This window comes from Molothrus ater, chromosome 2, assembly GCF_012460135.2.
Source record: "Molothrus ater isolate BHLD 08-10-18 breed brown headed cowbird chromosome 2, BPBGC_Mater_1.1, whole genome shotgun sequence".
NCBI lineage: Eukaryota > Metazoa > Chordata > Aves > Passeriformes > Icteridae > Molothrus > Molothrus ater.
Genome location: NC_050479.2, coordinates 21305611 through 21320552, shown reverse-complemented (window position 1 = coordinate 21320552; position 14942 = coordinate 21305611). Strand labels below are relative to the sequence as shown.

At 35.5% G+C, this 14942-nt stretch overlaps 1 protein-coding gene across 1 annotated transcript in view; it reads right to left on the bottom strand.

The window, feature by feature from the left end:
* ANOS1 (anosmin 1) overlaps positions 1-14942 on the bottom strand; it is a 132289-nt gene that overhangs the window by 31774 nt on the left and 85573 nt on the right. The window contains exons 7-8 of the mRNA XM_036388256.2: positions 5627-5829; positions 2966-3113 (exon numbers count right to left, since the gene is read on the bottom strand). Of these exons, the coding sequence (XP_036244149.1) occupies positions 2966-3113; positions 5627-5829 (351 nt within the window). The remainder of the gene's footprint in view (positions 1-2965; positions 3114-5626; positions 5830-14942) is intronic.

Sequence of the window (14942 nt, the reverse complement as noted above, 5' to 3'; positions counted from 1 at the left end):
TAATCTAGCCATTTAAAAAGATGTCCAAAAAGTCCTAAATACATCTCTCATTGATAGAGTGCTCTATCAATTAAAGTGAGTGATATCAGTGGTTTAGGTTCAAAGAATCTTGACTCCTTTACCTCAGGGCTTTAAGAGAAGGGAGGCTCAAATATTTTCTATAAATTTATTACTGAAATACTCAAACAAATATGTGTTTTACTTGGTACAAGAACTGATTTGCAGTTAAAGAGAAAATACTGCTCATTAAATAAATGGATGTTCATAATTTGAACAGTCAAAATTCTTGAAGTAAACAAGATCAAAAAGATATTGTTCCCAATGTAGTTTTACTCTAGTTTAAAATACAATACAACAATTAATGATCCTTTTAGTACAAGAAGTCACCCCAGTAAAGCAAAATAAAGCAGAAGGCATTAGAAAGTCTGTACTAATTAGACATAAGTAGGTAGCAGATCCTCACAAAAACTACTGATGGTCTGTTTTCTGAAGCAAAACAACCATGGAGAGGGCAGGGTATCCAAGCAAAATCGTGGAAGGAATTTATATCTAGTTGTGACAATGAAATGAAAGAGGTTCCACTGCAGTGGACAGAAAATGATGAAGCAGTGCAGTCACATGTGAGGTATAGCATAAATGAACTCCATTTGGTGGGGAATTTATAAGTAATAACTCAGATGTGACCTGTATCAGATTCTGAAAACACAATGGCTTGAAGAAGGAAAACTGAAACAAAGATTTTCTCCCAACACAAACCCAGAGGAGACACAGACCAAGAGGGTCAGAACATTAGTGAGGCCACAGAGAGCTAATACAGACCTACCAGTGAAAGGATTTCTCACAGTAGATATGAAATGGTACAAAAAATGACATGCTCGTATCTCAGTTACTCACCTTCAGTTTAGAAGGCTTTTGTTATATGGAAAGTCTTTATTTGCTATCATGTTTAAAGATTATGATGGTCTGACCTAATGTCAGGAGTACTGATAAAGCGTGACAAAGGTCATTTGATTAATTATCTCTGCCCCCAAGATGGAAAGACTTATAAAGCTATACTAATAATAAAATGAGACAAAGAACTTCAAAAGCTTGCCCATTTTCTCTTTGGCTAGTTGTATCCAATAGCATCTAGAATTTTCTCCCACTTAGCAGGGCACAGACCAACCTCAGACAGATAAAACCCCACCATCAGGATTCTTTGATTTAACATAAACTCAGCTGTGAGTTGAGTTCTTATTTAAAGCTGGGATGTCGTGGTGATATGACAGTCAAAATGACTGCACTGAAAACTAAAAACCTTAAAGTTAGCACCAAGAGCCAGAACTTCACAGAAACGTTATTAAAATGAGCAGGAAATTGGGCAGGGGGACAGTGTGGAAAAAAAGTTTTGCTTCTTTATCTATTGAATTTTGGGGTGGAGAAGAAAAAAAAAAAAGCAGCAAAACCCACAAATAATTCTTAGAAAAATAAACAGCAAAATTTGAAATCTCTCAAACACCAATGACACACTCCTAGCAGATTTCAATGGCTCACTGCATGCAATTAAACAGCCAGTTCCCACAGCTATTTTTCCCTCTATTACATCTCCTGTGTGCATATAGGAAAAGAAGGAGAACTTAATGTGATAACTGCAAGATTTTGATACCATGCACAGTCCTGCAAACTAAGCTCCTTTTCTAGGGGATGGAAAAAAGCACAGGTACAATCTAGGAGGGCCAATAAGGATAAGGCAGAACTCTTTTACTTACATTGGGCTTCACTGAGGATTTAACTCAAACTTGCCTAACATACAGACAGTGGAGATTCAAGCTGATATTCTGGTATGGATTTGAAGTAAAGACTCAGTGCATGGAAGAGATGAAAACTGGACCTTCTGCTGTCTCTCAAGATGACCCAAAAGAGTAGTAAAGATTAGTTTAATATAGGAAAAAGAAGGATACTTCAGCTTATTTTTTCTTCTTGGTCCATTAATACCAACCACAGACAAGAAGGTCTGGGATAGCTAATAATCACATTACAATATTTTATGTATGCCCAAACAGAATATGGCAACAACAGCAGTTGATTAGTGAGGTTGAAAGTAATTACAGATCTCTTATGAAAATGGGTAGAAGTTTAAACTGTGAGTGTACTTTAAAGAAAAAATGTAAATGAATACAAAATGAAATGGAGTCGGGGCAGAATAATTAAAATCATATTCTTTAACATCTTATTTTCAGAACTCTGCTGTATTAGTTAATCAGCAATTGGGGCAGTAACTCAGTATTGTACTGTAATTGTATAAATAGCATTTGAACAAGGCTAAGAATCATGGTGCTCTGCCAGATTCAGATACAGTTTGCAATTACATTACTTAGGATGTGAGGTTCTAAAGACCCATCATCTGAACACCTTGAGATTTTAATTTGAATGTGGGTCCCATATGTGCAATATTTTGAGAAAGCATGGTTGACAGACATGGAATGTTTCAGATTCCCTAAAAGAAGAGCCAGTGTTCTATATATCAACTCATAGTAGACACAAGCTTTTGTGTTCCAAGAATCTGACTTAAAGGGCTACTGAAAATAGACAGGATTTTGGAAAACATTGCAGGTTAATAGTGTCCAGTTAAGACACACAAAAATGGTTTTATTCCATCCATTTCAAAACACAGTCAGTATCTATAGCTGTATTGAATCTAAAAAATATTAAGACAACAGTTATGCAAAGGCTTCCATTTTCTTTGCAATTGTTTATTTTATGTAAGTAGAGTCTAAGTCAAAGAATTAGGCAAAAATTGTCACCAATTTTTAAATAAGAAATTTAACAAGAAAAGGTTACTCAACTTGACCAGGAGATGATCACTGTGCTGTGGAACAGCCTACTTAAAGAAATTTTTTTTTTTTTCAATTTAAGATATCATTATATAAAACATTCAAATTCCAGATAAAGGAGAGAGAAAGCATTCAGGTGTTTGATTACTCACTATTATTCCTGATGTCCTGAGTTGTGCTAAAATGGAGAGACACCTTAGCACTTTTTAGGCGTATCTGACCCCAACGTGTCACTGCCTGCAGCTCCACATTGTAGTTGCTGTTGGGTTGGAGCCCCTCCAGGACCACATAGTTTTGGGCCTATAATAGAATAAATATACAAAGCAATTATAATATTGCTGAAACACATGCCTTTATTAAAAGCAGGCTTGTTATCTTAGGCACACTACCTTTTTGAAGTTAGAAAACTCATATATAAATTTCAGAGCAAAATTTCCTTTCTGCAAAAGATTTCTTTAATTGGGCTCTGTTTTTCTGTGTCATTTTAAAAATACAAACCTACTTGATGTTTGCATAATTTTGGCAGTTTCTTGGCAATTCCAAACCTATTGTTTAGGCAAAACCAATGGGGCTTTCTTCTATATAACAAGGTTTTTCTCTTATGCCAAAATCATTTTAGCAAAAGGAATTTAAGCACTTAATTCCACAATTTCTGTGTTAGTAAAGCAATTGAAAACTTTTTTCTAGAGACAGTCAGTCTGAAGATAGCTAAAGTCCAACATTTAATAAATTTTTCAATACATTCTATTTGTTTAAATTCTTGAAAATAAAAATTTTAAAAACATGCACCACCCAAAAATACCCTCTCATTGGAAAGAACACTTTTTCTTCTGTAGAATGCAAAATAGAACAGAAAAAAACCAATTTCCAATGTCATGGAAGTGTACAAAATGGGGAAACAACAGATCAGGTTTATCATTCTCCAGTCAAAAACCCATTCATTAAGGCAAGGCACATGATACTATAAAGAAGAGTCCAGCCTTCTCAGCCTTATATTTTATTTCACTAGACTTAATTATAAAAATATCCTTCTAGTCCATATGCCAGGTTGAAGATATTACTCCATGTTTTTGTTAGAATTTCTTGTGCCTTTCAAGTTTGACAGTCCATATAGAGTAAAAAAGATAACTGTGTACCAAGGTAACCACCCTATATTTAACATTTAGGATGATAAAAGGAGATTGCCAAAAAGTATTTAGTATTAATTATCTTTACTTGTTTAGTGCTGACATATTGATTATAATTTTTGATTAACAGTCTCAATATTGTAGTCAAACTAATTCATTGTCTACCTGGAGTGAGCTCATATGGAAATCAGTAAGAAATTATCTGGGTTGGGCTACATCTAAAGGTAAAAACTGGACAAAAATAATCTTCAGTGATCTTTAACAATTAAGAATTTTCCACCTTTCCTTTTTTTTGTTTTTTATATGTTCGTGTATTTGCCATTCTTTAGCCTAAGAGTTGCTAAAATATTCAAATGACCATTGATTAGCAACGTCATCTGGAATGTCCTGAATCTCACTGGCAGTGCTGTGCAGTTTCATGACATGCTGCAGAAGAAAAAGTACAAGTCAGGAGTAATATGAGAGATATTGTAAGAACCTGCCTTTTCTATAAAATACACCTTGTATTTCCCTGTACTCAAGGTCAGAACTCCATCTCAATTACCCTAATGTTCTAATGGACCTAGTTTACTATTATTTGTATGTAGGAAGTACTCTACAGAAAGGTCCTAAAGACCCAGCTCAATTTTAAAATTCTCTGGGGTTTCTGATGTACTGAGAGAGAGAGCTCTCTGTACTTGTAGAGAGAAAGCTCTCTGTTATCTTTAAGCTGAAGCCTCTTTCCTGAAGGTCTTTACCCAATGTAAGGTTCCTTGAGGAACGCAAACTTTTCTATGGAGCACAGTCCAACCCTACTCCTATCCTGCCACAATTATTTTTTAAACAACAATAAAGAACTAGCCTTCCTTTCTGTGCAAACTGACTTGCATGATTTCATCACACAGCCTTCACTGCCTTTATTTCTGTCAGGGTTTGGTGACTGAGGGACAGAGGGGGAATTGTGTCCCTCTGACTGTCACTCATCACAGTGGAATGGGCAGCCAGAGCCAAAACAAAGTGTTAACATTGACATGGGGCCAAAGTGTCACTGTCAAAAGCACTGAGAATCAAGTCATGTCTAACTGATTTCTGTAATTGCTATCGATTTCTATTAATTGCTTTAAAATAATACACAATATCCTTAAGGATATCACAACAAAAAGTTTTCCAGTAAAGCAATATTTAACATATTACTCAAGAAACTCATAGGAACTTGCTGCTAAGGAAATATTTCCAGATCTTTGGTACAGCAGTTTATTTAAAGAGTTTAGTGTGGTTTTCCCTCAGACCTACACTGACTGTTTAATGATTACTCTATGACTGTGTCACAAGTTTTACTTGCATAGTGAAAGAACAATGTGACAGACAATGACAGGCTTTCAAATAAAATAAACACTTTAAGAAGCACTAACTGAATAAGCCTAAATTTAGACAGCTAACAGCATCTAACTTTTCATTCATCTTCCCTGAAAAATCTTATTGTATTTACCTGTATTCTAAGGCAGAAGTTTATTTCCCTCCCTGACTTCAATGTAAGAAAAGGATTGACAGATCAAAATATTCTATGGGCTTCATGATACTAAAAATTAGGACTATTACTTTACCAGTGGCTGAAATCACTGGAAATTATCACATATTTTATACTTACACTCTATTTTGCATAAACATAAACCATACTTCTGTCCCAGTTACTGACTTCTTTCTTACCCCATCTGTAATCTTCCTTCTCTTTTTTTTTGCTGGAATTACATATTTGCTGTATGTCCAGCTCCAGAAGACTTTGTAGTGGTGCACTGGGATATCAGGCTCTTCTGGAAGATCCCAAGTAATCACTGCATTTACACTCCCATCATTGTTTGCACTGATATTGGCAATCCTGATATTAGATGGAGCTGGTGGAGCAGATGGATCTAGAATTTAGAAAAAAATGAAAATATTCTAAGGGAAAAATTATCTTCATTAAAGTAAAGGTTATCTTCCCCTCATGATTTTATGAGGCATTCACAAACTGGATTAAACACTCTAAATACGTTGAGGAAAATCCGGGCAAAGACATCCTGTAACTGATATGGCTTCTTGTAAATTCTAGAAATTCAAACTCTACTGACATAAAAATTATGGGTTAGCATCTAGTTTGTCATTATTCTGTGGTTTTAGTAGTTCACAAACATTATGAAGCTTTTATCAAAATGTACCAGATTATCAGTTTTCTTTCTGTCACTCACTTTAAATATACAGTGAGTGTAAAACATTGAGGTTCTACAAGTGGCCTTGTAGAGTCACCACAGAGCTGCATGGATGAAACACTGAATATTTTTTCATTGCTAGATAATTCTCAGATGATGAAATTATGCTTTGACACATTGAATCTTTCTTCAAAATTCTAATATTGATATCTACCACCATGGGACACAAACACTTCCTTGGACTAAATGTAATTAAAGCATAATGATATATTACACTGTGGTAGAAATCTATAGGGGTTTTTTTTAGAATGTCAAAAAGCAATTAGCTACCCTTTTGATTTATTTCACTATTCTGGTTCAATTCCTGGTCAATATCAACTGAGATAGTATTCCTTGAGTTGTCTTTGTGCTGACTCTAGAGTCAAGGACACACAATAGTCAGAGTTTGAATAAGATTAAATATTGAATCTTTTCCAATATTAAATTTAAGGTTTCCTTGTGGATTCACTATATAATATCCTGGTCCCAAGTAATGTGAATCAATGAAGATTTTGCAACAATGCTTCTGAAAGACCAATTTGTTGTTTACCAATTCCTACTTTTTAATTCCTACCCTTTTTTAAATGTCTCTGTCAGCAAAAAATTGATGACAAAATACAAGGAAACTGCAGAAACAAAATTTACATAGAAGTAAGCAGTGACACTAAAAAAAAATTAAAAGCATATCAGAAGAATAAGGGAAATTCATAGCAATTAAGACATGTTATCAATATATAGCCACATGAGCCATCACTTATTTGCCAGAAATAAAACTGGAGGTGTGAGGAGGGGACATCATTCATTCATTTACTGTATGATTTACCTGCATTATTTTAAATTGGTAAATGAGCTGTTAAATAAACATTCCAGACATACTTAACTCATCAGATAATCCCTATGACAAATGGTCTCACTGAAAAATTGTATCATTTACTTTATAAAAAAGACACATTCAGAATTAATAGACAGTATTTCCTTTTTAAACATCAGCATATGTGAAAAAATTACTTATTCTTGTTATTAAACAGGACTTTTGCTGAAATAACAATGGATACTCCTGTTTCCTCACACATTCCGTTTTAGTTAAACAGTAATGGATGTCCCTCTTTCCTCACACATATAATTCAATCTAACTTTTGGCCATAAAAGTTCCAAAGCATACTTAAGAATTCTGGAAATTGAACATAATTTCCAAATAGTAATAATGCCTCATTTCTCACTTGGGTTTTTAATCCACTAGCAAGTCAGTTGTGTATATTTTTTCTGGCTTTGGAGAAGCACTGCTATTACACTTATTTCCTCACCTGTGAAGCTGACAACCATTCCATCTTAAAGTACAATAAACTATTCATTCCAGAATTAAAGAAAAATTTAGCCAAATAGTTTGTACTATTCTCTCATACAACTTTTCATTAACTTCTGTCATTTAAAAGCTAAGTATAAAATGTAATTTAGGTAAACTAAATATAAACAGAATCATGATTCACATATATAAGACATTTATTAAGCATTCATCTCCATTTATTTAAAATGTTAGGGGCTTTTATATGTTATATGACATTATATTAGAGATATAAAACATTTATAACCTGAAGTGCAACATGATCATATTACTGTAGGTGAATTATTCAGGTTATCTCCCAGAAGTGCTATGCATCATCTATTATGTATACAAAACATATGGGATAAAATAAAAGTGTTTCAGAGAATATATCTTCCCAAATGGTCAGATATAAGCAAAAATAATTCAACTTATAAAACATGTTTGTCCTCATTCTGCATCTACAAGAGATAGAGAGTCATTTCAAAAAAGATTTTAAAAAATGAAATAGCTCCTTTGTACAAAGTGTATTACATGATTAAAAACATTTTGAAGTTCTCTTCACCAATTTTTTGTAGGTCTAAAAACTAATGACCAAATTTAGGTTTTTTTTCTTTTCAAATGTTTATATGTCCATTCCAGCAAAAGAAAGCAGTTAGAAAGAACTATCTGTGTACTGAAACCAATAGATAATTTCTTCTAAATTCTACACCACCAGTGTATCTGTACTTTCTATAATTGCACAGATTATTGAAAACATTATCAGTAGAATTTCTTCTGTGCTCACGAGACACAGTCCAGGCAGCAGACAAAATGCTGATCCACATTTGAAAGAAAATCTATGAATGTTTCTACTTTGCTGTGTGAGAATAAAAACATTGCATTAAAAATCATTGGGTAATTACAGTTAAGGATAGAAAAAATGTCCTCTTAGAAGGAATATACATGTGATATAATACAGCAATAGCAGATATTTTCCTGAGTGCCCTCTTTCTTCAAAGACTCTTTTGCAAGCCTCCAAATGTCATCCATAAAAATGCCTTTGAACAAGAACAGTGGTGGTGGTAGAAGACAGAAAGGAGGAGATGTGCAGCTAACAGACATGAAAAGGTGAGACACTGAAAGTAACTCATTTTCTGTGAGAGCGTTATTAAAACTAGTAGACAGATTAAGAAAATAATTAGCTCTAAAGATATAAAATATCAAAGATAAACAAACTTATTACAGTTTTGCATTTAATCAGCTGAAAAAAAAATCCTGTCTTTTTGTATGGATGCAACAGTAAAATATTTCATGGATTTGGGGTGTATTACCTGAAATATTAAGACACTCAGTGATCATTTTATATCAGATTAGGATCCATTTCATATCAAGTATTTCAATACCACTATGTAATTTATTAATCTATTTTGATATATTTCTGTGACACTCATCACTATTACAAGTGACACAATTATCATTTTGTAAGTTAAGAACCCAAGAGTATTAATTATTTCTTCATCTGAAAGAATTTAGTTTCACCAGCAAAGCAGACAAGTGAAAAGGAACAGCGGGGTAAAATAATGTGATCTCTGTTTACAGGACGAAAAACCAAACAACCCAAAAACCCCACATTAAACAAAGAACTCAAAAAAACCCAACACCCTTTAGGCCTCCCAAAAAAACAAGAACCCAGAAAAAAAAAAACCTGTGACATGTTTATGAGCATGTTCCTCTACAATGCATGCCTGCCAGTTACCACATAACAGATTAGTTGTTTTTTCTGCATTATTGAATGGAAAAGTCATGCTTCTACAAGGTGGTCTGTTATGCTTATGTCCTTGTAGACATTAAAAGCACTATACAATTCGTGCTAAAATACTTCAAGGTCTAATAACTGGTACTGAATCACAAAGCTGACTACATAAGGTGTTTGTTAACCTAACTATAAAGCTAAAGTGACCTTCTGCTGACTATAAAGCCAATAGCCATCCTACTGTTAGTCTTCATATACCTGTGATCCCTTTGACTGACTGCCCACATGTAGAATTCAGATACACAGATGTAAAATTACTGGAATGAAAACTGCTGCCAGTTTTTCAAATGCAAAGTACTGGTACTTTATATACATGAATTTATCTTGAGTGTTAAATCAAATTCTTTGGTTTGCAGAAAGAGTGATGCTAGTTGCAGCTTTTCCTTTGCAGTTTATACAAATAAACTACAAGCCATTCTATATATCCTAGAATTTGGCACAGACAGCTGTCCTCAACTCCTAAAAAATTCAGGTCTCAGCAGCCTGACAAGTAAATCGCTTCTCACTGCTAGAAATGATAGCTTCATTAGGTCAAGGCTGAAGCTGCTGTTCCAGCACATGGGATAAGTACTCCACTTGTCTGGATTGTGTTTGGCTTGAGTATACCCAAAGGACTTAAATTCCTGTCTTGCTGGCTACTCAGCCATCACAAGCAAAATTCTGTCTCCAGTCCCCAAAAGGGAGGATCTCTTGCTGCAAATAAAGGAAAGAAAGAAAACACTCACATCATCACCATTTCAAAATTAACATCTCATATTTGTGAACATAGTAATAGTTTATATTTTCCAAAATTCTTTAAATCAATAGCATTTTCAAACACCTTTGCAAAACCTTAAAAACCGTATGGACAAGCTAAACACACGAATACACTGCTTCAGTGCATCCACTTTGTCTTTCAATGTGGCAACTGGAGTGAAAACAGTAAATGATTTGGAATAGGTGTCAGAGAGGGGAATAATGGCATTGGAATCAGAATTCTCATTCTGAGCTGTAAAAGTGAGAGCAAGTGTGATAGCAATTTAAAGCATTTTTTGAGCATTTTTCTTGACTTAAAATAGATCTCCCATTGCTATCTTTCAAACATGAGACCTTCCAACTCTAAAAGTCTGCTGAAGCTGCTCTACAGACAAGTTTCCAGCCATTAAACAGTTCCAGGGTGTAAGCAGGAGGACTGGCTCTGCCCGATGGAAATGGCACACATAAACCAGCTGTGCAACAGCATAAAAAAATCATTGGTCTCAAAGGAGCAACAGAAAGAATTTTAGTGCCATGAGTGGATGTCTGTTCTGGTTTTTCTAACACTCAGTAATGTATGCATGAAATCACATCCAGCCTGGTACTTATGTGCTGTGAAAACAATGTTGTCTGCTTCCTTTTGCTTGACAATCTATCCAGTGTATGCTGGCAATTGCCTTCATGGTGAAGATAAAAACCTTCAGCAGAGGTGGAAGGGTCAGATGGTTTGGGCTCATTGTGTTGATCTTCTTGTCTCTGGAAAAGGCACAGTACCTACCTACAGACCAGTGAGGTAATATATGACAGAGAAATGCCTAACACTGAGTCCTAGAGTTAACTGAAGTCTCTGGTACTGAGAGTTCATTCTCATCACAAATTATAAAAAGCTAGGGAAAAAAAAAAGATTAGATACTCTGAACCAAATGCAACAAATTAAAAATTGTATTACTAGTGCCAAGCAGCTTCTGACCAGTTAGGTTAAGCTATCCAGTGCCTGCTTACTGGAAGAAAAACACAGGTAGTTTTCATCCAAGGAGACTAATTTATGGATTCTAGGAACACTTCTCTCCTGCTTCCAGAAGAAAGGAAACAGCTTGGAAAGAGCCAGTCTAAATATGAATAGAAGGATATTTGTATCTTCATGGATCAAAAATGTTCTGTCAGGTATTCAGTTACCTTTATTTACTGCTGTTATTGGAAATTGTTGCCACTCAATTAAAGATAAAAGGAAAGCACACAAAATTTAAAAACCCTGAAAAAAGAAGTGGAAACCACAGCCAAAATAGCAGCAAATTTTGATCAATTTTAGTTGACAGTATCAATGTAAAAGTCCATCTGCACAGTCCCAGTCATATGAAAGAATCCACTCTCTAGGTGCAATATTCACTTAATTTTCCAGCCACTCCACCACAGACTATTCCAACCTGTGTTTCTTGTAATTTTGTAGTCGCGTTTTGGCAAAACAAAGCTTCACTTGTTAAGGGTCATGTCAGACCAGTACATGGAAACCCTTTGTTTCCTTTATAAAAAATAAATAAACAGAGTTAAAAAAGGAGCTCTGCCGAAGCTTTGAATATTCCAGAAATTCTCAGCCATGTCACTTTATTTACTATTTACAAATTAATGCCAACAAATTAATGTTCATCCTAGATGAACACACGAGGCAGTGTAAAACAGCTAATAAACCTTCACCTCAAATGTTTATGGCATAAAAGCATCCAAAGGTGCAGTAGATCAGACCTCAAAACACAATTAGATGAAGAATGGCAAGTTGAAATGCTTGATGAAATATTAGTGTTTTTCTGGTTTTGTCTTTTTCATGGCTGAGAAATTAAGTTACTTTGGAAAATGAGGAGTGTTATTTAGTGATAAATAAGTTAATGGTAATTACCTCAGAAAACTTAACATCATTTTGAATAAAACAAAACCTTATTTTGCTGTGTCTACTTAGAGAGTATGTTTTTTGCATTTTCAAAAAGACAAAACAGTATAAAAAGTATTGTGGTAACCAGACAAAAATTCTCTCTCTGAGTAATTACAGCACGTTTTTGAATATTCCTCTTAACATCTTAAAATATTTAGTGACAGAGACTTTGTGGTGCCATACTTCTTCCTAGAAGAAGATTAAATATCATATTTGTCCCCCTTTAGAGGAAAAAACAAACCCAAATGATTTTCTATTCATTACTATTTATGAGCAATTGGTAAAAGTTCAGTATCTTGTGTGAGAAACTGTCTTAGGAATTACTGTCATGTTTCCTGATCAAAGGGTTTATTTTTGAAGAAACCTACTGCTAAGTTTGACCAAGATAATAATCTTCTCTTAGTCTTGGCACAACAGGGTGAAGTGAAACACTGATGTGAAATTCTGTCCACACTTCACACAAACATAGCACAGACAGGCAGCAAACTTCCAAAGGTGATGTGCCAAAATCCACTTTTCTTTTCCAAACTGGAGGTTAAATGTGCCTGTAGGAGCTCAGCAGGGGCCAGTAGATGCTGGCACCCAAAAAACTAGGCACATCTGAGCAGCAGTTTCTTGCCTCTCTACCAAGCAGGAGCTGTCATTTCCCACTGAGCTCCAAAGTAGTAATTAAATGTTCGTGTGACACTAACTGCTACCACTCTGACGGCTCACCTGGGGATACAGAGGCTCAAAGACACCAACAGGAGCATCCCAGTATCTTTCCCAGCAGTCAGCACCCAGCAGCACCTTCATGTGAGTCACCTGGAGTGACTGCACATTTCATCTGGCAAACTCACATCTTTATCACAGGCCACTGGCAGTTCCACAGCCCCTAGAATGGCCAAATGAGCTGCCAGCATAGGCTGATCTGGGCTAACTGAACTCCCTGCTGCTTGTCTGTCAATTCACAGTCCTCTGCCAAGGGCTAGAGTTCAGATTTGAAAACAGTTATTTTGAGAGTTACAGAAGCCTTTTGAAGAATGCTGGCTACATACTTGCTGCCATTATCAAACTTTTGGTTTATTAGGTAAGAGCATGCAGAGGTACTGCTGACTCCCACTGCCCTCATCACAAAGCTCTAAAAGTGCTCTCCATCTCCACTAGACAGCCATGAGCAGTTCTCAAGGAGAGCAAGTGCTTCAGAGGTAGCTGCAGAGACCACAAGAGGACTCTGGTATTCATGTAATGATTTCAAAACCACAAGTTCCTGAAACACAAATTACTGCCAGCTGGAGACTATTCTGAAAAATACCCCTATTTGCTTATCCTGATCTTACATTGTTATCCAGAAACCCACCTCTGGCTGGGGTCAGATTCTGGGCTAAAGAGACCTTCAGGATGATTTACCATGGACATTCTTATATTCATTACCAAGGATGGTATTTTGAGCATGGCTAGCACACTCAGTAGGGGGCCAATTTTTCTGAAAGTTATACAAATCCTGCCTGAAAATGTCATGTTCAAGCCAAAACCTCGGTGCTACCATGACATACCTTTCTGTAATTGTAGTAATAGTGGTTTCAAGCAGAATAGCTGGAAAATATTTACAAATCCAATAAAACAACTGTCAATGATCTCAATTTAAAAGAAAGTTGGTGCAAGATGCAGCAACAAACTGCTGTATCTGCTGAAGTGCTGTTCAAGAAGTAAAGAGAAAGGTACTGCTGCTGAAGAGTTCTTACAGTAAACTCACCGCTCGAAGGAACTGTATTATTTTATGTTTCTGAAATTGTATGCTACTTAAGTATTATAGTTCTTAAAATAATACTTCTTCTATGCATGAAAAGGTTGGTGGTCACAGAAGTAACAGGACAGCTATGCCAGCCAACCTTCCCACCACAAGTACAGCTAGGGCACCAAAAAAATTACTAAAGCTAACGTATAGTTATTCAGTAAGAGATTAAAACTTCCATACCAGCAAAAGTATTTGCATGCCTCTATAAATGCACCACCAAAAATATTCTTTTCTAGGACTGTCTATGGCCAAACAATAAGCTAAAAGCCAGCACAGGAACTCAAAGATGGCAACTGTTTGTACTGCAAGATAATTCAGTCTGCAGAAAGAGGAAGAAATACAATCCTCAAAGTATGTAGAGTTATACCAGTGTAAAGATTCTGCCACTGCTAAAATAACAACAAGTCTTTCTATTAGGAACTGCTTCTATTAGTAGAGTGAAGAGTGCTGGATCTCATTCTTTGGCACTAAAATCGACTAGTGTGGTCTGGATATGCCCACATTATTGACTGCCTTTAAGAGAGGGTGACCACATCCAGATCATCTGTCTAATGGGAATAGTTTCTGGCCTGTGCTAACCCCTATGCTATGCCTAAGAGTCATCTGGGAAAATTCTTCTCCATGTTGGTGAAAAGCACACCACGGAGAATGCCGGGAACTTTACAGGATGGGAGAACTGTTTCCATCTCCTCCATCCCTCATGTACCATTTACTGGTACAGAAATACTTCTCAAAGTTGTTTTATTGCCCTAACAGTTGCAAAACCAGAACTATCAACAAAAATTCCTACAATACTTTGTGGATCATCAGGCATGCCTTTGTAATGAACAGAAACATGCTGTTTTGCATTTATGCTCTTTTTTATTCTTAAGCACTTACAATTAGTGCTATCAAGAGGAAATTATATTAAGAGGGTACAAAGTTCCATCAAAACAATGCTGCTACAATTATTTAGATACAGGCCATAAAATATTCCAGTACTCTACTAAACTTATGACAGTAACATATTTCTCATAACTAAAAAGAAAAAAAGATAAACCTCTTGGATTAACACACTGAAACTCAAGTTCTTCTGTATTTCATGGTCAGGGTCGTGTAGTTTGATACCAATCATGTGGAAAATGTTTCAAAGTAGTTTTATTCATAGACACCCTTGCTGATAAAAGAATAATGACAGTTCAACTTTTAATTTGTTTGCTGTCTTCAAATAAATCTCCATTTCTAAAGTCAGTGGCAAAACTACTCA